The sequence below is a fragment of the Rhincodon typus genome, chromosome 3, assembly GCF_021869965.1.
Source record: "Rhincodon typus isolate 14 chromosome 3, sRhiTyp1.1, whole genome shotgun sequence".
Lineage (NCBI taxonomy): Eukaryota > Metazoa > Chordata > Chondrichthyes > Orectolobiformes > Rhincodontidae > Rhincodon > Rhincodon typus.
Genome location: NC_063334.1, coordinates 66,212,328 through 66,238,989, shown reverse-complemented (window position 1 = coordinate 66,238,989; position 26,662 = coordinate 66,212,328). Strand labels below are relative to the sequence as shown.

Here is a 26,662-nt window from a genome sequence, read left to right as displayed (position 1 = left end):
GGGCTTTTAATGAAATAGTTGTCTTGCGAGTGGGGAGGTGGTGAGGAGCAGGGTTTTAGAATTATTTATTTGTCACATGTACTAAGTATAGGAATACATAAGTACAGCGAAAAGTTCACAAAGTCGCCATTTACTGGCATCCACTTGTTTACAAAAACCTGAATTAAAAGATTTTAACAGAGCCAAAAGGTAAGCAAGAAAAAAGTCCAGAACTCAGAGTCGCAAGATCCATCTTCACAATGGTACTGCTGCCGCTGCCAGGTGATAGGCCCACTCTTCCCACCGTCTACTGACCCCTCACCGGCCTGTTTCTCACCGCCCACTGCCCCCTCACTGGCCCTGCTCTCACCGCCCACTGCTGCCCCCTCACCGGGCCCTCTCTCACCACCCACTGCCCCCCCTCACCGGCCCTGCTCTCACCGCCCACTGCCCCCTCACCGGCCCCGCTCTCTCCACCCACTGCCCCCTCACCAGCCCTGCTCTCATTGCCACTGCTCCCCCTCACTGACCCTGCTCTCACCACCTACTGCTCCCTCACCGGCCCTGCTGTCATCGCCCACTGCCCCATCACCGGCCCTGCGCTCACCGCCCACTGCCCCCACACCGGCCCCGCTCTCACCACCCACTGCCCCCTCACCGGCCCGGCTTTCACCCCCCACTGCCTCCCTCACCGGCCCCGCTTTCACCGCCCACTGCCCCCTCACCCGCCCGCTCTCGCTGCTGCCCCCTCACCCGCCTGCTCTCGCTGCTGAACTGGCTTACTCTTGATCCACTGTCATCACTCCGGACCATGATCAATCCAGTGCAGGACACGGCCCATGCATTCAGCTGTGGCCACACTGTCCCCGGTCGCACCCTGACTCCTTACCGGTAAGTAATTAAAAAAAGGGCAGGAGGTGGGGGTATAGAATTACTGCAGAGAGAAGACAGAAGAAGAAGAGAAAAAGAAAGGACAAGGAAAGTGAACTGGAGAGCAGAGTGGAGCTCCAAATGGAGTAACTTACCCTGCTACCATCTTGCCGGTAAGAGGGTGTGGGTGCATTCAGTCACATGGAAAGTTATGTAAAAACTAAGGTGGATGGGAGGGTTCAGGAGAGGTTATTAAAGTTTCCAGAACAAATAATAAGACAGAGAGTATGTAAGGGGTCAGGAATCTAACTTCAGGCACAGCAGTGAAGGGGACAACTATAAGAAGCAGGGAGCAGCCAACATTGGACTGAGGGTGTTGTACTTTATTGTGCGCAATGTAAGACACAAAGTCAATGAACTTGTAGCACTGATTGAAATTGGTGGGTAGGAAGTTGTGGGCATCACAAAACATGGCTATAAGGGGATAAGAACTGGGACGTAAATATCTAAGGATACCTATACTATGAAAAGGACAGGCAGGTGGGCAGAGAGGGGGCTGTTGTCTTGTTATTAAGAAATGAAACTAAATTGCCAGCAGGAAGAGATATAGGATTAGAAGGCACAGAATCATTGTGGGTAGAGTTGGGGAACTGCAGAGGGAAAAAATACCCCTGATGGGAATTATGTACAGGCCTACTAGCAGTAGTCAGGAGGTTGGACAGAAAATAAATCAGGAGATAGGAAAGGCATGTAAGAAAGTCGTTATTACAATAATTATGAGGGACTTCAATATGCAGGTGATAGTAGAAACTGCAGATGCTGGAAAATCTGAGATAACAAGGTGTAGAGCTGGATGAACGCAGCAGGCCAAGCAGCATCATAGGAGCAGGAAGGCTGACGTTTCGGGCCTAGACCCTTCAGCCTTCCTGCTCCTATGATGCTGCTTGGTCTGCTGTGTTCATCCAGCTCTACAACTTGTTATCTCAATATGCAGGTGGACTGGGAAAATCAAGTTGGTAGGGGATCTCAAAAAGGAATTTGTGGAATGTTTATGATATAGTATTTTGGAGCAGCTTGTGGTAGAGCCTACTGTAGAACAAGCAGTTCTGGATTTGGTGATGCGTAATGAGGCAAACATGATTAGGGAGCTTAGGGGCAAGGAACCCCTAGGTAGCAGTGACCATAATTTGACAGAATTCACCTTGCAGTTTGAGAGGGAGAAGCTGGAATCAGATGTAACAGTTTTACAATTGAGTAAAGGTAACTACAGAGACATGAGGAAGGAGCAGGCCAAAATTGATTGGAAGGGGAGCCTCGCAGGGAAACAGTGGAGCAGCAATGGCAGGAGTTTCTGGGGGTTATTTGGGAAGCTCAGCAAGGAAGAAGAAACATACTAAGGGGAGGATGAGGCAGCAATGGCCGACTAGAGAAGCCAGGGACATCATAAAAGCAAAAGAAAAAGCATGCAATGTTGTGAAGATCAGTGGGAAGGCAGAGGATTGGAGTTCCTTTAAAAACCGGCAAAGGACAATTGAACAATCAGTGGGTTGGGGTGGGGGGAGGGGTAGTGGTAAAGATGAACTATGAAAGTAAGATAGCTAATAATATCAAAGAAAATTGCAAGGTTGTTTAGATATATAAAAGTAAAAGCGAAGCATGAATGAACATTGACTGCTGGAAAAAGAGGCTGGAGTAATGGGGAACAAAGAAATGGCAGAGAAACTGAATAGTTACTTTACATCAGTCTTCATGGTGGAAGACACCAGCAGCATACCAGAACTTTGAGAGAGTCAGGGGCAGGATTAGCGTAGTGACCATCACTAAGGAGAATGTGCTGGGGAAACCGAAAGGTCTGAGGGCGGATAAATTACCTGGACCTGGTGGACTACACTCCAGGGTTCTGAAGGAGAGAGCGGAGGAGATGGTGGAGGCATTGGTGGTCATCTTTCAGGAATCACTGGAGTCAGGGAACGTCCCAGAGGAATGGAAAATGGCTAATGTGACAACCCTGTTTAAGAAGTGAGGGAGGCAGAAGATGGGAAATTATAGGCCAGTTTACCTGACCTCAGTCATTAGCAAGAATTTAGAGTCCATTATTAAGGATGAGATTGCACAGTACTTAGAAGTGCATGGTCAAATTGGGCTGAGTTCGGCATGGCTTCACCAGGGGGAGGTCATTCCTGACAAATGAATTAGAACTCTTTAAGGAATTGATGAGCTAGTGGACAGGATCTATATGGATCTCTAGAATGCCTTTGACAAGGTGCCACACAGGAGGCTGCTGAATAAAGTGAGAGCCCATGGTGTTAGAGGCAAGGTGCTAGCACGGATAGAGCATTAGCTAACTGGCAGAAGGCAGAGAGTGAGGTTAAAGCTGTCTTTTTCGGATGGCAGCTGGTGACTTAGTGGAGTTCCGCAGGGGTCGGTGTTGGGACCACAAGTATTCACATTGCACGTTAATGATCTGGATGAAGGAACCGAGGGTATTGATTCTAAGTTTGCTGATGACTCAAAGATAAGTAGAGGGGCAGGTAGTGTTAAGGAAGCAGGGATGCTGCAGAAGGACCAGGAGAGGCTAGGAGAGTGGGCAAAGAAATGGCAGATGGAGTACAATGTGGGAAAGACTATGGTTATGCCCTTTGGTCAGAAGAAGTGAGACATAGTCTATTTTCTAAATGGGGGAAGGCTTTGGAAATCTGAAGCACTAAGGATCTTGGGAGTCCTAGTTCAGGATTCTCTTAAGATTAACAGACAGGTTCAGTTGGTAAGTTAGGAAAGTCGGGAAAGCAAATGCAATGCCAGCATTTATTTCAAAAGGGCTAGAATACAAGAGCAGGATGTATTGCTGAGGCTGTATAAGGCTCTCGTCAGGCAGCATTTGGAATATTGTGAGCAGTTTTGGGCCCCGTATTTAAGGAAGGATGTGTTGGCATTGGAAGGGGTCCAGAAGAAGCTTGTAAGAATGATCCCGAGGATGAAGGGCATGTCATAGAGGAGTGGTTGAGGACTTTGGGTCTGTACTCAATGGAGTTTTAGAAGGATGAGGAAGGATCTGATTAAAATTTATAGAATAGTGAGATGCCTGGATATGGTGGATATGGAGAAGATGTTTCCACGAGTAGAAGAGTCAAGGGCCCAAGGGCACCACCTTAGAGTGAAGGGGCAACCCTTTAGAACTGATATAAGGAGGAATTTCTTCAGTTAGAGGGTAGTGAATCTGTGGAATTCACTGCCACAGAAAGCTATGGAGGGCAAGTCATTGAGTGTATTTCAGTCAGAGATAGACAGAATTTTGATTAGGAAGGGGATCTAAGGTGACCGGGAGAAGGCAGGAGAATGGGGTTGGGAAACATATCAGCCATCGATTGGTGAAGCAGACTTGATGCGCTAAATGGCCTAATTCTGCTCCTATCTTTTATGGTCTAATAATCTATTTTGGCCAATCTGCAGCATCAGCGACTGTGAGTAGAGATCTGTAGATAGACAAAGCCAGAAGATGGAGTTAATTTTGTTCTGATTAAACTTGAACTCCTTCAAGCTGGGATAAATTTCTAATAGTAAATTCACAAACGTAAGCATGACTAAAGGTTATAGACCTGTGTTGAGGCAGTGAATACTCTTTCTCTGTTGCTCTCCCCTTTAAACAAAAGGGCCTTTTTTCTGAGCTTTTAAATGAAAAGAACACTTTAATGATTTTCAGAGCATAGCTAAAAAGCTTCAATGAGAGAAAATACCAGAAATACAGTTAAAAATGACTTGCTTGTGGTTTTCTACACTACCAAGCCTCATTTGTGTCCAATGATCCATTCATTTTGCCATTTTATTTCTTCAAATTGATGCAAAAGTAGAAGGAATACCATGTGTTACAATTACCCCTTGTTTGGTACAAATATCTTTTCATGACTGAAACTTGCACCTGCATGGTTGCAACAAGGCTGTAGTTCAAAATAGCTCTCTAAAAATAACCAAGGCCAGAAATGCCAGGAACAGTTGAAAATTAAGGGAAACAGAAGCAGAAAAGGGAAAAACAAATTGAGCAAGAAGCAAAGTCAGTAGAACAAATAAACAAACACAACACTGCACTCTACTTCTCTTACAAAAAAGCTTTCAGTGAAAAATGGAAGGCAAACACTTCATTATGGGCTGGAGAGCCTATTATACTTCCAGTGAGTTGCAAATGTGCAAACTAAACATGCAGTTTTCTTTTACAGTATAAGGGATAGATGATCCATAGAACAGAACTCTGAAAATTTTGCTTCCCATTACTAAGAGAGGTTTTCACAGAATTAGTACACCTGTTATGTTCTAGACAATTGGAAAGATAAAGAAGAGGTCCTGCAAGGGCCTCAAAAGGCCAGCTCAAGTTTTAACTTCAGGATTAACAGATCTCAATTCTTGGCATAAAGTCGGGAACCCCAAGAATCTGTTGACCAGTTTGTTGGAAGATGCTACAATTGGTATAATTACTGTATTATAAAATGTGACCTGAGGGTAGTAAGGTCTCTGGTGCCATCTTGAAGTCATTTGAAGCTGTTTTAAGCAGACAAGTGTTTGTAGCCAAATAGCTAAGTATGAGCTCACTCACAGAAATGCCTGTGAATACCATAATTGTATATTTTATTGACCTATTACAAAAGTCAGTTGAATCTTTTAATACCACATTACCTGTATCTAGATTCGGATATTACAGGAAATCACATAATCATTGCTGCATCATTCCCTACAGAAATGCTTGTCTTTGTTTCTTTTATCAGTCTTACAGAGGAGCATGTGTAGGCCAATAAATTCCCTGAGACTGTTCTTAACCAAAAAATTAGATTTCCTGTTTGCAGGCTTAAATATCAATTTTATTCAACTTGACTTTATTCTATATCTCTGGATACCCTCACACTGAAAAATCTATTTGCTTAAACTTTGAAAATGCAAATCAAGCTGTTTGGGCCAAAATGAGTTCCAGACTTCCACTACTGTGTCCATTCCTAAATGACTGACCTTGGAGCTCCTTAGCTTTGGTATGCAAAACCAGCAGTCTCCTCCAGCAACACTTCCACTTTTATGTTGAGCACCTGCAGTGAATTTTCACCCACTACATGAAAAGGAAACCTATCCTAAAAATAAGTGATCTCTGGGGAGATAAAACTCTGACAGCTGATCAGGTTCAATGTGTGCATAACATGCACACATATCCCTTGTTGTTACTAACCAAGTTATTGTTACAGTCACTATTGTGGTTTTGTGTTTATATTGGATTATCCAAGTGATACATCCTAATATTTAGTTGATGTTTGCTTTGCTTTTCAATATTAGTTGAAGATCTTTAAAGATTCATGTACTGTAACAGCAAAGTGTTGTTCTCTCTCAACAAATCTTAGTCCAGATGTCAGCATGGTATACATATGTTTGTAGCTAGTGAAGTAAAAATAGGTTTACAAGAATGGTACCTGGACTTCAGGGATTAATTTATGAGGAGGGACTATACAAATTAGGCCTGTTTTCTCTGGAATTTAGAAAGTTAAAGGATGATCTGATCAAAGTCTTCGAAATATTAACAGGAAAAGACAGGGTAAATAAAGATAACCTATTTCCACTGGTTGGACATTCTAGAACTAAGGGGCATAGTCTGAGAATTAGGGCCAGGCTGTTCAGGGGAGATAATAGGAAGCACTCCAACACACAATGGGTGGTAGAGGTTGGAAGTCTCTTTCACAAACGGCAGTGGATGCTGGATCAGTTCTTAACTTTAACTCTGAGATAGATAAATTTTGGCTCATCAAAGGTATTAAGGGATATGGACCAAAGGCAGGTAAATAGAGTCTGGCGACAGATCAGCCATGATCTCACTGAATGGCAGAACAGGTTCAAGGAACTTAATGGCATACTCCTGTTCCGACGTTTGTACCAATAGACCTTGCGTTATATTTCAGTTGACTAGCCAGCTGGTAATTGATGCCAACAGCATGGGTTCATTTCTCATGCCAGCTGAAGTTACCATGAAGGTCACACCTTCTCAACCTCACCACCTAGCTTGAAACATAGTGACCCTAAGGTTAAACCACCACGAGTCATCTCTCTTGCTCTCTAATGGGAGAGCAACCCTGTGTCCAAGTAGGACTATTTTTACTTTTGCGCTATGTTTATGTTGCTAACATTCCAGCTGAAATGGCCAACTATGCTATCCTCTATCACCTCTAGAGCATTGTGATTGAATGTTTTTTTTCCACCCAATGACCTTACAACAAGGTATCTTTAACAAATACTTGAAGTTTGATCAATTATTAAAATCTTTGCATAAATTGTTATAATTACAATCAGGAAATTGCATTAATAAATGCCAAACATACTCATTATTGGTATCAATGGATTAAAATAATGCAAAAACAAAACAGTTGGACCAAATTGTCTGTTTCTGTGCTGTATGACTCTATGTCTATGAATCTACCTGCCCGATTGTGCATATTGATAGTGCAGTCATGTGAATATAGATTGCTTTCAATATGCGATTAGTTTGATGTACACTTTTAAGTTCTGCTAGGAGTTTTTGATTGGAGTGTGTGTGCAGTTGCAATCACAAGAGGTTCCCTCTTACATTGGAAGTCTGGAACCAACGAATGCATACACTATCCAAATGGTAATCTGAGAATGCTGCTGCTAGAATGAATTATTTCATTCCAACAATACACAAAAATAGTGACTATAATGTCATAATAATACATTGAAAAATGTTAGACCATGGTTTCAGGTACGGTAGAAGCTATTGATTATCAGGCAAAATATTTTTTACAAGGCATTTTCTGATGCTGTTCATAATTTCATTCTAACTATAATTATGTATTTTCTTAATGCATATAAATAGTACTCATATTCAGACTATATTCCTCACAGGCTTATTGGCAAGTACATTGGCCTTTGTGAAGCCAAACATTAAAATCCAGAAGCTCCCAGATTTGATTATCGGTTTAAAATACTTGCAGCCAATGTGGTGTAGGCCTAGGTATAGGTTCCCCCGGTTAGTGAGGGCACAATTTACTGGAGTTCCTGTTGCTCTTTCCTATCAGTAGAATCTGCTTGAAGTGATGAATCTGGCGATCTGTGGTGAGAATGGGTTTCATTTACAATTACATTCCCTGCCAAATCGCCAACACAGATTTTAACCTTCATTGTTGGTATTAAATTCAAAATTCCAATTTGGCTGACAGTTATCCATGCTGCTCAATTCCATTGACTTCAATGGAAATGAATATGGCACAAGGTATATTGTGGGTAGCTGAACCAAAATAATATGACTACCACGTGGTGGTGCAAGTTAAAACCAGCCACCCTGTTGACTGTAATACTGTTATTGAAAGAAAGTTTTCTAAAAAGAACTAAATGGGATGTTTTCTTTTCTATTCATTTGTGGGATGGGGCGTCGCTGACTGACCAGCATTTCTTGCCCATCCCTAGTTGCCCTTGAGAAGGTGGTGGTGAGCTGCCTTCTTGATGAGGTCCACACATGAAGAGTGGACACTTGGATAAGGTGCAAAGGGACAATTGGGTTTTTATGAAACCGCATACTAATAGGAGCCACTGCTGTCAGGAGAGGATGCAGAAGAGATGGGTGGAAAAACCAACAAAAAAAGTTTAATTGTGAAATTTGAATAGTAAACTAACATTGTTGTCCTTCTAATGAAATATTTATGGCGCCATAGTTGATGTGTTTGTATTTTCTTTGCTATGATTGATAAAAATATACATTTCATTGTAATTACAATTTTGCTTTTTATGGGTACATTTTGTTATAAATCTGATATGAGCATTACAAATCCCAAACTGAAAATCTAATCATTAAAAAAATAAGAAATACTCCAAATGGTACTTTCAATGATGCTTGGGTTTTATAATATGTGAATGATTAAAATGCGTTTGTTGTCTTTGTTCAGATAGTTCAAAAGGTATCATACTCTTCAAAGCATTAGGAACTCATTGAGATTGTGTTCACTTTGCTGTTGTTAGCTTTTAATTATTGCAAGTAATGTGATCCTATGCTTTACCATGAGCAGAATACACAATAAAGATACGATTTAATAGAAAAGCTCAGCTCCTGTTTTTGTTGGCTTAGGCCTTTACCATGTAAAACTGAAAGAAAGTCATGATTTATTTCACAGATTTGTAGTCACCATACTACAGGGTAATGGGTAATTTATAGAACTTTAGGGAATAATACTCCTGAAGTCAGTTATTTCACTATAAAATGCTTCCTACACTAAAACAAATGCATTACAACTAATACGTAGTGTGTTATACAGATATTTTGAAGAAAACCTCTTTGATCAGTTGTCAACAATTATATTATCCTTTATAACATAATGAACACTGAAAGAGGGAAAGAAACAGAAATGAGTAAGGTCATTAAAAACTTTACCAGTCATTATATAAAACATATTGTGTGCAACAAAACATTGGTTTCAGTACTTACGAGGTCCACAGATTAAATTAACGTGTTATACTGTTAATGAAAGAAAGTTTTCTAAAAAGAATTAAATGGGATTTTTTTTTCTGTTCATTCATGGAATATGGGCATTACTGGCTGGTCAGCATTTTTTGCCCATCCCTAGTTGCCTTTTAGAAGGTGGTGATGAGCTGCCTTCTTGAACCACTGCAGTCCTCCTGCTATGAGTTGACCCACAATGCTATTAGGGAGGGAATTCCAGGATTTTGACCCAGCGACAGTGAAGGAACAGCAATATATTTCCAAGTCAGGATGGTGAGTGACTTGGAAGGGAACTTGGAGATGATGGTGTTCCCATATGTCTGATGCTCTTGTCCTTCTAGATTGAAGTGATCATAGGTTTGAAAGGTGCTGTCTGAGGATCTTTGATGAATTTCAGCAGTGCATCTTGTAGATAGTACACACTGCTGCTACGAAGTGTTGGTGGTGGAGGGAGTGAATGTTTGTGGATGTGGTGCCAATCAAGCGAGCTAGTTTGTCCTGGATGGTGTCAAACTTCTTGAGTGTTGTTGGGGCTGCATTCATCCAGGCAAATGGGGAGTATTCCATCACGCTCTTAACTTGTGCCTTATAGATAGCGCACAGGCTTTGAGGAGTCAGGAAGTGAGTTACTCGCCACAGTATTCCTAGCTTCTGGCCTGCTCTTGTAGCCACTCTGTTTATGTGGTGAATCCAGTTGAGTTTCTAGTCAATGCTAACCCTCAGGATGTTGATAGTGGGGGATTCAGTGATGGTAACACAATTGAATGTCACAGGGTGCTGGTTAGATTGTCTCTTATTGGTGATGGTCATAGCCTGGCATTTGTATGGCACAAATGTTACTTGCCACTTGTCAGCCCAAGCCTGGATATCGTCCAGATCTTGTTGCGCATGAACATGGACTGCTTCAGTATCTGAGGAGTCACGAATGGTGCTGAACATTGTGCAATCATCGGCGAACATGGATGCGGCAGGGATTGAGCATTGTTTCGTGGAACAATTTTGTGTCCAGCAAAGTGATGAATATTAATGCTGAGGATTAGAACACAAGGCCATGTTTTATAAATTTATGATCCTGAAGATAGCTTCACAAACCCCAAGTGTATATCAGAGTCATGTGATTACTTCCGCAGAACATGGAAGGCCTTCAGTTGATTACTTCTCAGATGGAAACTGTTTTGTGCTATCAACTTATGGTCACTTGTAGCTGAACTAAGAGTTTCATTGTGCTTTGTCATGACACTGATGGGAAGAATGCACTGGAAATCAAATGCATTATTCCTGAGTTATCACAAATATGAAACATGACTAATTTAATTGCTAAGATGGTTAATGTCTGACTGTGACCATAATTTCAGATTAAAGAAACTCTCACCAGCTTTCATTAATAAACAAGCAGATGAAAACTTACTGATTGTAATAAATGTATCCTTCAACCAGTGACAAAAATGATTATTAAATGCTAATACAAACTCAATCTAAACCCCCTTTATATCCAAACTTGCACACATTAATTCACAAATAGGATGGACAAGAGAAATGAAATAGGTAGTTTTGTATAAGCACAAAGGAATGAAGTCTGTGAATTGACAGACCAAAGCATTAGGAGAATTGAAGTGAATTCCAAATACGGATGGTGAGTGGCTTGGACAGGAGCTTGCAGATTGTGATATTCCCATGTATTTCTGCCTTTTCCCTTCTGGATGGTGGCAGTTTTGGGTTTCAGAAGGCACTGTCTGAAGAGCCTTGGTGAAGTGTATCTTGTAAATGGTACACACTGCTGCTACTGATTGTCAGTGGTGGAGGGAAGGAATTAATTTGAATGTGGTGCTAATCAAGCAATTAATGATGGCCGGCTGATTTCAGATGCTGGATCCTATCAGACTGTAATCAGCACTGGAGAAATAGAAGTCTGCTGTTTCAAGTAAGGGAGTTTGAAGGAAGCAAAAGTTAGTACTTCCAATATTTTTCAAAAAGTAAAAATACCGCAGCTGCCAAGTGACTCTTGCGAAGGCAGAATCCCTTCACAGAGTGGCTTCTTGCTGCAGCTGTCATCAATTTCTTGTACTGGTTTGTGGAGATGAAACTTAAATCTTTATGAGCACTGGAGCCCTGGTTTCCCAATGGATGGCTACCTCATGTCTACAGATGTGTTTTGGCTATCACGGTGGAAACTTCCTATTGGCATAGGAAAGGGGCCTGAGCAAGCTCATTATTGGCTGTCAATGTGGTTGAGCGGCTAGCCTTTTTTACACCAGACCTAGGCTCCTTGAAAATGGTCAGGGGTCAGATATGTGATGGTAACCAGCATGCAGGGCATTTTCTGATATTTTTAGCCAATCTGCCTCCATTTTTGCTTCCCTTTTGTGATAAAAATCCTGTATAATGTTACAAGTTGGGGACTTGCTGTTAAAACTCTCTCCACAGAGGCTGCTTAAGCTGTCGAGTATTTCCAGCATGTTTATTTTTAACTTTATTATTATAGAATCCCTACAGTGTGGAAGCAGGCTGTGTGGCCCAACAAGTCCACACTGATGCTCCTAAGAGCATCCCACCCAGAATCTCCCAGCTACCCTATGCCTGTAATCTTACATTTCCCATGGCTAATCCACCTAACCTACACACCCCTGGACACTATGGGCAATTTAACTTGACCAATCTACCTAACCTGCACGTCTTTGGACTATGGGAGGAAACCCATGCCGACAATATGCAAACTCCACACAGACAATCGCCCGAGGCTTTAATTGAACCCGTTTCCCTGGCGCTGTAAGCCACTGTGCTGCCCACAGATTTGTAGATTCATAGCATCTGGCATATTTTGCTTTTATATTTTATGAAGAGATTGGCATGATTGTTAGTACCTTGAGATTTGGTTATAATGAAATCTAGGCTGTTGAACTGAAATCTTCTTATTCTAATTCATTGTCTATTCCGAGGTTCTGATGTAAATTGAGTTGATACAATCTCATGGTCACAATACAATATTGCACCAAGTTTGTTGCATATTGGCACTAAACTGACATGCTCACTTTGGTGTGTAAAATGAAAAAAAAAAATTTCTCTGGGCATAATGGAGTGTTTTGCAAAGTTGTGATTAAGGCACATTGTTGCAGACTACAAGGAGTACCAATCAGTAATTAATTAACAGGCAGTGATCTGTCCTCAGGTTCTGAATGATGAAATACGTAAATCACTTTTGTGGTTTATGTCAAAAGATCTCAATTGGATTACTGTCTTGCAAATGAATGAGAGGTATGCAGTATTCTCTGTCATTACCCCATACCAGTCAAATACAATATTGTAAACACTAAAGGCGTAAATTCCTGCTGTCAATAACATAAAAAATGCAAAATGCTATTTTGCAATTTGTTCTTGAGTCCATCTTTTGAGTGAGATCAATAGCAGGAATTTCATTCCAAAGGCTTTATAAGGGAAAATACTATAAATTTGTCTGACAGAAACAGTCACAACACTGACAGTTATCATAAGCAAAATGAGTTAATCAGTTTTGATAAGATACTATTAAATATTTTTATTGTTTCTTTCAAATACAGAGACCTATGCAGACTCAGGGAGAATGTGCAAACTCCAAACATACAGTCGCCCAAGGCGGGAATCAAACCTGGGTCCCTGGCACTATGCGGCAGCAGTGCTAACCACTGAGCCACCATGCACTTTGAGCACATTATGTTACTACTTATTTGTTGAACTCATATGCGACTGTGATTATGAGTATTGTTCTGAATTATAAAACAACAGAGTTTGGTTTACTTCAAAATCACAGAGGGAAGAATATAGGAGGTTAGTCAGTTGTTGATTTCAATAGTCAAGTCTAGACATAACAAGTGTTTCAGCAACAGACAAGCTGAGGCAAGGACTACCTCAAGTAACTTTACAGAGATCAAAATTAGCAACAGTGGTGGTGAGGATGAATGAGTGGTAGTTCATCTTAGGGCCAAATATCATACCAAGATTGCAAACCATCTGATTAAATCTCAGAAAGTTGCGATGGGGAGAGATGGAGTCAGTAGTTAAGAAAGGTAGTTTGGAATGGGTACTGGAAACAAAGGCTTTAGTATTCCTTTAAATTCATTGAAATAAATTTCTGCTGATCCAGTACTGGATGTCAGATAAGTAGTCTGATAATTTAGCAATGGTGATAGATTGGAGAGAGAAGTTTTCAGATAACGTCATCAGCAGGTTGATGAGAAATAGGAAGAACCAAGGATCAATCCTCTGGAATCACTGAAGCTGTTGAAGCCGGAGCAGGAAAAGAAACTATTGCAGGTGATATTCTTTCTGCCATTAGATGGCTGAAAATAGAACTGAGTAAGTGCCGTCTCACCCAATGGTGGAGAAAGGTGGTGTTTGTCAATCACGTCAAAGGCTTCACGTGAAAGATAAGAATCAATAATAGAATTGTTATTAAAATTTTCTAAATGTGAATGCAATAGATTAAGATACGTTCACTATGAGGTCGAAAAAATTCTATTATTGTCACCGAGTAAAGTGTAGTTGAGAAATTCCAGCTGTGAATTCAAGAAATGCCATGGACCTGAATTTTCACTCACTTTATCTGCTCTTACCATGACATAAACCTAAATACCATAGGCTGGTAAAATCCAGGCTATAGTGTGAGAATCAGAAAGATTCCAAGTTGAATCCTAGTTTGTGTTGAGTGAACCTATCAGAATTTCTTAGTCCTGATTCTTGTCACGCTCTGATGCTCTAAACCATTGAATGACCTGCATTCATAAGATCATATGATGATTGCGAATGAAAATAACTATTCAGTCATTTTTTTTATTTTATCCTTCCGGATAAGTCTGAAAATTCTTGCTATTTCAGTATTCCAACGTTTCTTATACCATCCTAAAACCTTTGTCCCCATTATTCTATCCAGACATCCTTTCAATATATTGATTACCTTTTGAGTGAAGAATTTCCTGATATTGGACTTAATGGACTTCTTAAATAGCATGAATCAATTTCCCCTTTCCTACTCTCACAATTTATTTCATTGTTGGCTTCCAGATTTTCATTTTGCATAATAATAACAACCCTGAATATCTCAGGTGCTATCTTTCAAAGCTGAAAAGCACAAGGGTCTGACATATTGGGATGGGGACTGTGAAAATTTGTAAAACCATTTGCCAGGGAGTTTGGAATTTGGAGCAGATTTGTATGGTTCTGCACAAGATGGACTCCATCAAAAATTCCAATTGAGCTCAGACCTTCATCAGTCTTGTTGCTGTTCTCTGTACTGCTTCTATTACCTGGGCCTAACATCCTAATCCTGATTGTTTGATCAAATTGCAAGTGGCATGATGTGAAGAATCTCATTCCCCCGCTTGATATTAGCATAGAATATTGTGTATTGCACAATACAGACATTGTACAAACAGGATTAATAATGCACAAAGGTGGGTAAGAACACAATCTGGTGCAGTTATGTACACACAATGAATGGAAATTTTTTGAAGTGTCAATCGAAATACTAAGGGTGACGGTCGGTTGAGTGCAGGCTCAAATTTGATGCACTGAAAAATGTTAGCATGTGCAGAAACAGACATATTTCCATGCTTTTCTGCATTTAACATGGCTGCATTTGGTCGTGAGTGGGAAACAGAAGACCTGTTAGCCAGCCAATCTGTCTATGGCAGTATGCTATTCCTTACAGCATGATGTGGAGGTGCCGGTGTTGGACTGGGGAGGACAACGTCAGAAGTCAGATGACACCAGGTTATAGTCCAACAGGTTTATTCATCCGATGAAGGGGCAGCGCTATGAAAGCTTGTGATTTCAAATGAGTCTGTTGGACTATAACTTGGTGTCATCTGACTTCTGACCTTACACCATGAACTTTTATTTTTCACAATAGCTTTTGATGTGGTACCTTCTCAAATGCCTAGTGGAAGTCTAAGTGCATGAGTTCTGACGAAGAGTCCCTGAACTTGATATGTTAAATCTGCTTTCTCTCTACAGGTGCTGCCACTCCTACTGAGTTTCTCCAGCAATTTCTGTTTTTGTTTCAGATCTCCAGCATTTGTAGTTCTTTGTTTTATTATATTGGTAGGAAAGTAAGTTGTGAAGAGGATATAAGAAAGTTGTAAAGACATATAGATAATTTAAGTGAGTGGGCAAATATTTGGCAAATAGAGCATAATGCTAAAAAAACAAAATTATTCATTTTAACATGAAGAATAAAAGATAGGAATATTATCTACATGGTGAGAGACTGCAGAATAATAACATTAACTGTGATCTTAGTGAACAGCAAAACAATCGTGAGGAGCGGTGGCATGATTCTGCTCCTAATTGGTATGTTCGTACATTTCCAACACCTTCAGAACATGATAGATTTCCATCTGCTATACAACAAAACATTATTAATCTTTTTCTGTTTTTTTTTTCCTAAAATTATTTTTCTCCTTCATTTCTGCCCATGAATTCCTGAAATGTAAGGTTGAGAGGCCTGATCCTATGACAATGCCACTCTGCAACTGGATAATGGGGGGATATGCAACATGACAATGACCTGCCACTTTCCATGGGGATGCTTCCACTCATACTCTTACTTATTGGCACCATTAAAATCAATGCTACAGGTGCAATTTTGTCCTTTCAAAACACTTCACATAACAACAGTAATGTAGTCTGTTAACATGCTAACAGTCATCTAACAGTATAAACTTCTAAGCTGACAATATTATGGTACGCCATGTCTTTAAAGTAATTGTTACTGGTTGTAATATTATATCACATTCTTATTTCATTTTTAAAATTTAGTTAACTGGTCTGTTTTTTGGTCTGGTATGCAAAACAAAACATGTAAACAGATTTGAACTGCTTTGATACAATGTTACGTAAGGGTATGGAGTATTTGTGTTTAGCAGGTATCCATTTTCAGAAGTTCACAGAAGTGCTGTGAAACATGTTGTACCATGTCAGCTGTGCTCTGTCCAAAAGCAGGTCCTTGGCTCATTGTCTGCAGATGCCTCCGCCTACACTGTTTTCTTGGCAATTTTGGGGCAGGGATAGAGCAAGGAGGCAGGTCCCAACTGGAATGGAAATCAAGACTGAGCTGTTGGCAATATTCTGAATCACACACTGACTGTCTAACTTATTGACCTAAGTGGCCTCCCACAATAAAGTAATTTAGGCACAGCAGGAAATAAAGTTGCTTTTGTTGTGTAATTTAATTTACACTTATTTTTAAGTTTTGGTAGAAATTGAATGGTAAATAGACATCAATGGAATGTGAGTACACAATGTCATAAATGTAGGTGTAGCTTCCTGATTATATTCTCAGCTGAAGCTCCATCCCAATGTTAATTCAGGGACAGGATGTTCAAATTGGAGTGCAGAGAACAGGACCAAAGCATTGAAAAGCATGTCTCACTGATGGCTATTCTGCAGAGCATGAGGGAATGGAGAAATGTTCTTAGGGAGTGGGAAAGACAGTTTAAGTAGAAAGAGAGGGTCCATTTTTTGTTGAACAATCCAGTGAGAGTTCAACAACCCCTGAAGGCCCAAAAGAAATAATCTGATTGTAAGAAATCTTCACTGAGCAATATTCAGGTATGATTTCCAATTACTTTGTATTGCTATGTTTGGGAATGAGTAATAATTATCTAACAGGGTGGAAATGCCTGGTCAAGAAGGTTGCAGGTGTCAGCCATATTGTCCAAATAATTTCTTACAATAGTATCATTAGTCCAAATTTATGTGGTAAGATTTGGAACTGAGGAACAAACAAGAAGTGATGAGGATATTTCTGAACTTTTGCAAAGTGCCAGAAAGACAGATCTACTGCCTGAAAAGGAATAATCTTAACACTAATTATTGCAAATGTACATGATGATTTCATGTACGCATGAGAATATGGAGGATCTGAGAAAGTAGCAGCAGCTCAGACCTCAAGCTTAGCTGGGAGGAATATCATTGATAATATGTAATTAAAGGTTACCTTGAAAAGATTTCTTCTCCTTGACAGTTCTCTTACAAGGAGTATTGCGTCCTAACGGCTTCTGAGAGACAAGTTGACTACAACAGACTTTGTAGCAGCTCATCTTGGAAACAGATAGGATTGACAAATGTATTCACTTTGCTTTTCCAGCTTTTGCTAATATTCTACATTTCACAATACTGGGTGTAGTAATCTATTAATATATTCAATAGTGTAACCTCACTTCTCTTGACAGATTTACATCTCAAGGTGTTCATGTGGTTCTTTTTCAATTTTTGAGACTATGCCAGAATTAGCATTGTCATGCTTTGCTACATACAAACCATTATCTTAGTCACACATTGAGAGAGGGCTGGGAGCTGCTGACAACTGTGCAGCCTGTAGCTTGTTTGCTTTGCATTAAGGTAATCAGATACATTCACCAGGACAATAATTTTCATTCTGTCAGGATAAATTAACATTCAAGCTATGAACCATATAATAGCAAGCACCACCGTGGAATCCTCTGTCCTATGTTAGAAGTCCAGCAATAGGACTGAAATGAGTCTCACCTTTGCTCGTGGGTGAGCTTGCTTGTGCAAGGACAAAAGGGTCAGTTAATTAGACTAAAAAAAAGGAGTGTTCATAATCTTGAAGCAGAGTGGGTTCGACGTCAATGACCACGCCATTACTAATGGGGCCAAAAGTTCAGGCAATGTATATGGTTCAGTGATGCCTCTCTTTAGCTCTCCTCCAGGACATCTAGGAAAGGCAGGAGATCCTCCAGGGATGGCAACTCAAGGCATTCCTATCTAACCAAGGTGGCCTGGACAGAGATCTCAGCAAGGGTTAATGCTACGTGGGCCAATTACAGTATGTGGTTGCAGAGCAGCAAGAGGATGAATCATTCATTGTGTCTTCAAGGGTAAGTGGCACCATCTGGTCACTAAAAAGTAATCCTAAAAGGACATCAAGCAATGTATACATGTGTGAGTGCAGAGGGCTGTCAGTCAGAAGTTTGATTTGCAGATCTCACTATTAAGTAGAATATATGGATTGAATGAGGAAACCATGTCAATATCTGAAAGCTGTACCAGTTGTAGGTTTCCAACATTGAGGAGTACCCAGGAATCTGATAGGTATGCATTCTGATAAAGTGGTTATATACCCACTGGAATGACACTCAATCATTCTGTCTGTCTAACTGTCTGCAGGAGAAGAATGCTGACAAACGGAGGGAGTTGAATACAACATGGGGACATATCCCTGATCTAGGAATTCTTGCTCACTTTGAACAAGAGATCATCAAAATCACTGTGGATGATGAAGACAGAGCATACAGCAATGGAGAGCTCACAGTCTTGCATTAATCCAGGAGGATGCCTCCAGTCTGCTGCTAACCAATGGTCATCCAGGGCTGATGCTTGAAATACTGTTGAGAAAAGGAATTGTGCATAACCTCAGCTCATTCTTTTTGTTCTCCACTGCAAGTTCTGTCAGCAAGACCAGGTGGAAAAGACAGTCTTTCTCCAGCTGCACCTTTGTATCCAGTTCCACTTGGTGCACCATTGCTGGGAATGATGACTCAGACAAGCATTCAGTTGTACCTTCCCCCTGTGAGAGACATTCGCCTCATGATGTGCACATTCTAGATTAGGCTCAAGGTTAGCACAATCTGGTTATCACATCACAGACACAGCTGACAGAAGCTGTGAGAGCCAAGGGCACTCAGAGGACTGCTGGAGAGTAGATTCCAACTGGGTCTCATGCAAATGATGAGTCTCTCCATTTGGCCATAAGAGATCTGATGGAGATGCAGAGACAGGCATGGGAACATCAAGTAGAGATGCCAGGGGCTATCTGCAAACTCGAACGAAGGCTGGAGGAGTCCATCCCTGTCATGGTTTTGTATTCTGAGCACTTGGCTTTTTCCATGGAAAGGCAATGGAGGGTCTGATGTGCAGAGCATTCAGAGCCTGTGCCAGGCGCAGGTGCAGTGCAATGTAACAGTGGTTAGGCAAGAAGGCATCTCAATCTCCCTCCAGGTTCCTCTTCACCTCAGGAAGGTTTCACTGGTCACCAACAGGAGGAGGATCTGCTGCCAGGCACCCAGGTGCTTCATACCAGGATGCTCCAAGTGGAGCCTGCTGCTAAACCACAACCCCACCCCTCCCCACGCCCCCTTCCCCCATCACTCCTAGTAAGCTAGACCAAGGAGGGTGCACCTATACAGGTGTCTCTCACCAGGTTGGAGGCCTCGGGGCCTTGAACCACCAAAAGATAGTGCCAAGGTGATCTCAGGCAACAGGGCAAAGCAGTCAGCAGGATTTTCTACCTCAATTGTGAATGCCAATAAGGAAATGTTAAGAATTTGTAAAGACACAAAGGTAGCTTGCACATCTGTATCTAAGTTGTAAACACATTATTTTCACTCAATTCACATACGTTGTATTTTCATTATGCTGCTAGTAGCATAAGTGGAGCATCTATTTAAGATCATCATTCTAAATCAGCCTTGGAGATAACACTTTTCATGTCACCAATAATGGCGTCTCTGAGAACACTAACATGTGTAGGATTGAAACCTGGCATCATTTGTAAAGTTGTGACTTTGGAATGCATCTGGCAAACCATCAGGTTGGGTTCATCCAATTCTCATGCCTATGAGGATGCTGTCTGAGCAGCATCTGCAGCTGAGTCATTGCATGTCTCACTGCTTTCTGCATGTGCATTTCCCCTATTTGGAGAATGAGTCCGTGAGATGTCAGTTTTTCTCTGCCACATTAAGATTGCATGTGGCTTCCAATGTTACACGCATATGGGCTTACATGTACAAAAAACCTGCAGCAATGCTCCTTCCAGGTTCCAGAGGCCACAGGGATATGCAGTATTCTGCAATTAGTGTTACATTCTTGCTGGCACTGACGGCAAGTGAGATGTGTTTCACCTCACAATGGGCCATACAAAGGATCACAATATCAATAGTTTTAACTTGAAAATATGAAATCTAATGCAGCCATCAGAACATGAGCAATTAAATTAAACAAAAACATCTGTATCCAAATGTGCTGTTCTAACAATTATCCTGAAGCTGTGGATATCTGACAACAAATTGCAGTGCTTGATCCAGTATTTTCTATACATTTCCCTCGGAGTGCTTGTGCTGTTTCAACTCTCTTGCTGATCCCTCCTCCGTGGCTCAGCTTCCAGAAGCTACTCTTCAGTGCAGCTTCTCATCTGGATCCCAGCATTGCTGGGATCTCACTGCAAGGGGTTGCATGGGTCAGGTATCAATGCTACTATATTTGGAAGGTGACCATAGAGAGGAGGACATACTTGAGCATCATTTTCATGCCACTGACTCGTGATTATTGGGGTCTCCCTTTATTTGGCAGTTGAACTCATCTTGAATTCCACCTACCTGGAAAGACTGTTTTTCTCTGTATTCCTGTTCTTTCTGTGTTCTTGTTCCCTCTGGATTCCTGGAATCTCTATGTTCCTGGTTTCTCTAGATGCCCATACTGCAGATGCTACAAATCTGAAATAAAAACCAAAACTGTGGGCTTCCAAAGAAGAGTCATACTGGACTTGAACTGTTAACTTTGTTTCTTTCTCCAAATTGTTACCTCTGTTTCACTGTTCAAATGATTAACTCTATTTCTCTCTCCAAATCGTTAACACTGTTGATCTCTACTGATGCTGTCAGGCCTGCTGAGCTTTTCCAACATTTGCTGTTTTCATTTCAGATTTCCAACATTTGGTTTTATCATGTAAAGATCTCCTCTTACTTCAAGGGATCGAATTTTCACAATGACTCTGTTGGGACAGAAATCTAGGTGTACATCACCTTTCAAACTCATTCCACCATCTTCTAACCTCTCCCTGTCATCTACTAAGTTTCATCAGGATGAGCACAAGATTCTGTCCAAGCTGCATGAAAAGTTATGTTCATCCTTTCTTGCTTTTCCTTTGCAGAAAGACTATAAGGCTAGAACAAGCAGGCTGTTATTATGGGAACATCACACACACTTCTTTATCTGTGCATTATTTACATCACTTGAGCAATTTTCTTATTTAATTGCATTAAATGATACAAATCAATCTGAATCGAGTTGTGGATTTAATAAGTAGCTTTGACAATGTTTTGCATCAGCAGTTGCCCAGTCTACAGACTGCCCTTGAGAAGCTTCAAACATCGGTGGCGTTTACAGAATAGTTCAAATCCAATATGACTATTCTTTGGGACCCAATTTTCCCACATTTTCTGTTTTCCTTTCAGATGTCTAGACTCACAAACCAATAGTGAAGATGGAGTAAGATTTAGAATATTGCTCCATGACATTGAGATGTCACAAGAAAAGCTGGGTTTGATGTGTAAGATACACTGGGACAGCTTTAGGGTGAGAGTCAGAGATCTCTATCCATAGAAATCACTAGCAGCAGCATCAAGGCTACATGTCAAGTAGATGATTGTGTGCAGGAACACTGGTCCTTAAATTCCTGCCCTAAAAACACTTATTCTCCTAGACAGGTATTTGGAGAGCCAACCTAAAACAAGTAAGTCCCACAGGCAAGAATGTTTAAGTTTGCAATACATAAGAGATAGATAGAGAACAAAATCACACACTGGTCGTCAGAAAACCTGACACACTTCACCTATGCCTAATACTTTCAATAGAACATTACTCAGAGGTTATATCAGAGTAGGAAAACAGTACAGCGTGACATGTGTTACATTTGACTTTAAAGCTGTTTTCAGACTCGCAGCATCATCTCCATTTCCAGTGAAAGGAATTGTGCTCAGAAGAGAGGGCAATCAAGAAGAGGGCCAGCACATTTTTGGCAAGAGAACAGTAGTTTGTTTTGGAGGAATTTCAACTCAGAAGAGGACAGCCAGTGAGCCTGTAAACATTATTGGCATTGCCTCCTTCCTCCACAGGGAAGTCTTATAATTGGGGAAAGTCATAAACCCTCTGGCTGAGGGTACCTGACACCTGGAGAATGTGGACATATAATTTTCCTTAAATGACTTTTGTAAGTCGCCACTGAATTATTGAAAAGATCCAAATATACTGTAAAAAAGAGGGCTCCATGAATTGTTATTTCCACAAATAGACTGTCTGGAGTGTACATTATCCCTTCAGAGCTTACAAACATATGATCGGGGCAGGCCATCCAAGTATTCTGCCATTCTATTTGACCTTGAACCTGAATTCCATCTAGCTGCCTTTGATCTGTGGTACCCTTAGTTAGTAATGATCTGTAACTCCGAGGTTTGAAAATTTCAATTGAACCAGCAATTTGGGAGGGTGATTCAAAATTTACTCTAACTTTTGCGTGAAAATATGTTTCCTGAATTTGCTCCTGAATGATCAAGTTCTAATTTTGAGATTGGGCTTCCTCTAATTAGCTTCCTTCACTGGCGGAAGTACTTTTTCTGTCTCCACCATATCAAATCCCTTTATCATTTTAAACATTTTGATTGGATTGCCGAGTAACCTTCTAAACCTAAAGAAATACAAGTAGTTTATACAACCTGTCATCAGATTTTAGCCTTTAAGCTTTTGTATCATTTTGGTCAATCTTTAGCAGACTCTCTTTAATAGCTAATAATCCTTCCTAAACCATGGCACCCAAAATAAACACAATATTCCACACTGGGTCCCACCAAGAGCCTGTACTGCTGGAGTATTACTTCCTCACATCGATATTCCATTATATTTTTGATTATCTTTTATACATGCGTGATGTGTGTTCCTGAAAAAAATAATCATTTCTCTGCAGTTCTTAATATTTTTGTCTTTCATTTCATGTTCTGATTTTTCAAATTTGTATCTAAAATAGATATCCTCCCATTTTCCATATTAAAATTCATCTATTATGGTTTTACCCACTCTGAAAATTCTTGATGGGGCTCCATACCTCGCATTTACTTTGATTTGCATTTGCAAACATCCTTTAATAACAAAAAGATAAGTGGAATGCCCTTTCACTTAAAGTCCAGCCTGAAAATGGCATCAGTCGGTACCTTGGGAATCATCTGGACAGTCAAGCTACTTTCCAATCTTCAGCTTCCAAGTGCCTTGTTTTCAGGCAATGTAGTTTCAATTTCAGCAGTTCAGCGAGATAAAACAGCTTTCTGTAAAGATGGGGTCAAGAAATATGATGAATTTTGCAGAACAAAATCTAAACTGAAAGTTTGTAATCACCCTTTTCCACTTACGTAATTAAAATCTGCACAATTTGTTTGTGCGGTTTTGGTCTTTTTAAGAGGGTGCTGGCTATCTAAAATAAAAGGGTGGGACTAAGTTCCTGTCAGAATTATGCATTGCACTCCCACAGTCTCATAACAGGATAACTTAATCATTCAGTAATGACTGTGCAGAATTTTATTCAATTATGGCTCTTATTTCTAAATAAAATATAGCTATTCCTTGAAAACATGCCAATTCCTTAAAATTTAATTTAGAGTTTGTTTGATTTCATTTTAATATATTAATTTTGTAAGAGCAAAAACTACTAAAATAAAGACTAACTCACGAAATTTTAAACAAAAATCAGTATAATCAACAATACTTGGTATTAGATAAAAGCTGTTTTTACTGGTTATTTTATCTTCTATTATTAATCTATATTTATCTCTAGTTACGTTCCCCATCTGTGTATCATTTCATATTATGTTGTATCCAAAGGTAACATTCCAAACACAACCAGGTCTTTTATTTGCAAATGATTTTTATCACTTGTGTTAAGTAATTATTTTTTCTGGACGATGACAGAGGCTGTTTAACTTTTAGCGCTGCATTACAACACAAATAATCACTGGTCTGTCCTCGACTGCCTTTGCGTACTGTTTGTCTTGTACTTGATCCATGTGCTTCACTGTACTACAGTTCAGACTGGATCAGATATCATTCCATTACCTCACACCATGTCTTGTCACCTGTGAGCATTCATGGGAAATGATAAACTGTCTGAACCACAGACCACGTTAATTCTTCCTGTGACATGAATCAGACGAAAGGTGACAAGTTTAGCACTGGTTCACTGAGCTAGAAAGCCACGTAATTAGTCATTTCAGTTATTTCATGGCCCATTTCATTTTGGATCCCAGGCCCTTTTGTGTGTACAGCAGTTGCCCAATTTGTTTTCAAAAAAGATTCTGGTATTCTTTAGCAAAACATTCCATTTGGCAAAAGTTTTTTCCCAATAAAAGTGAAAAGCACACTTATAAATAAATCTAGCAATTTAGACTGACTGAAGTTCTAAAAACAATTCTGTCCAACTGTTTTTATAAGGAAAACAGAACACTTTCTTAATAATTAATCCATATTATGTCAGCAAGCTAATTTTCTTCCTTAATGTAGTTGCAATTAAAACATAAATGAGAAATTACCTAGCACATTGTTGTATCTATTCTCCAGAGACAGATTATCTGGCCACAAATGGTTCTCATTCCTGTTTCATGTCAAAATGTAATAAGCTTAGACTGGAGGAATCCAAATCAGAAATGTAATGAAAATACAGTAGAGGTTTGGGAAAATTTTAAAGCAGAGGGCTAAAATAATTAATGTCTTTGATCAAACATCAGAAGGATATTTTTCTTCCATAGTACATTTACAAACAAAAAGTACGGAGAGTCTGAATTTCCTCAGAATAGAATCCTGATACTTACACGAAGAATGGGCCTGCTTCTGCCATCCAGCGTCAATGCAGCTAAGGTTTGCAGGGTCAGTGGTAAGGTACCATATTTGCACAAGGAAGGAGGAGGGGTATCAAGTGCTTTTAAGTCTTTTGCCCATCCCATAAATCTAACAAAACATTTAGTAAGGGTCCACCATTTGGTGGTGGAGTGGGTAGGTGTAGAATTCTTATCTCAGCAATTTCTTCCTTTGCATCTTGTGTGAGGGAAGTGATCAAAGATATTTGTTTAAGAATGACTAGGTTTTGATCCCTCAATAGAAGTACTAGTCTCATCTGAAACATGCGCCCCGACATAACCAACAAAGGAGTAACTTGCACTACTTGTACGTATGCACCTGATGAAACTAGGTATTCCATCATTTTCTGGAGGTTTTTTGCCAGCATTCTCTCCAGAGTTACGGCAAAGTTAGCACCAAAGTTACTGTAAACTCAATGGGTAGAATTCCAGACGAGCGGAGATGGTTTTGATGTTTGTTGGAAATGGGGAATTTTTGGAAGCTGCACATTGGGTTGGTTGTCTGGCACATTCCTGCTTCCATTCCCTCATGCTGGAAGCATGCTCCTACAGGGGCCAACAATGTGTTCCATAGGGAGCTAAGACAATATAAGCAATCAAGGCCCTAATCAGCTCAGTGACGGTAATTACCTAGATTAATTAGCTCGTCTTTTCCAGAACCTGCTGGCATCTTCCCAATGTCAGATGGGCCCTACACTGAGGCCAGAGTCTGGTAGCTACCTAGAGGTGGCAGTCTTGAGAACCATTTGAAGTCCTCTTAACTGCAAAATCCACAGAGCCATTACAATGAGAAGACCACAGTGCAACCATAAAGAAATAGGCACAATCCCTGAAATTTATCAAACAGCATTTGATTTTGCCCTGTATTTTATCCATTGACTTAAATTAAACCAGAACAACAAGATAGCTTCTAATTTCCATCTGTTACAAAGACAGTTTATATGTAATATTCCTTGAAAGACCTCACCTTTGAAAGACTGGGGAAAATTGATTTATTTCAAGTTTGAGAGAAATGACTGGAGTGGTTTCTTTAAAAGAGGTCACTGAAAGTTTACTATGAATATTTGAGATATTTTTTAACAAAGGATTCCTGTAAATCACATGGCTGGTGTTAACCGTTCATTTTGTTGTAGACTCCTGTTAGAGCTGTTTTTGAACAGTGACTGGCTCTGGGTTCAGCTAGGGGTAAACTTGTTAAGAGCAAGTTGAGTTGGAAAAAGCCTGTTAAGAATGAACTAAGTTTGAGGAAACCTTGCTAAGAGTGAGATGCCCAACTGATTACTCTCATGCCTGAAAGAGAAACCGTCTTGTTGAGTTCAGCGTGAAATCTACTTGTTCTTTTATAAATGTAATTGAAGAAACATCTCAAAATGATATTTCCTGTGCAAGCTGTGTTTGCCAGACTTCAGAGAAAAACTGTGCAAGATTTGTGACTTGTCTGCACATGCCAAAACATCAGACCAAACACTCCAGAAAGTCTTGCACTTTATTCTTTTGCCTTCAAGAATAACCCATTGGTCAATATATTTTTCTTTTGGAAAACCAATCTCTGGAGAGAAATCTGATTTTCTTTTCTCTTGAAGATGGCGTAACACATGGAAACTCATTTATACTTCTATCTTACTGACTGTATGTTAGCCAATTATTGCATTTTCATTAAATAAGTTATTTTAAA

The 26,662-nt window shown here is 40.2% G+C and overlaps 1 protein-coding gene across 1 annotated transcript in view; it reads left to right on the top strand.

Moving 5' to 3' along the window:
• Window positions 1-790: 790 nt before the first annotated feature.
• prdm6 (PR domain containing 6) overlaps window positions 791-26,662 on the top strand; it is a 183,434-nt gene continuing 157,562 nt past the window's right edge. Inside the window, exon 1 of the mRNA XM_048593577.1 lies at window positions 791-870. Within this exon, the coding sequence (XP_048449534.1) occupies window positions 791-870 (80 nt within the window). The remainder of the gene's footprint in view (window positions 871-26,662) is intronic.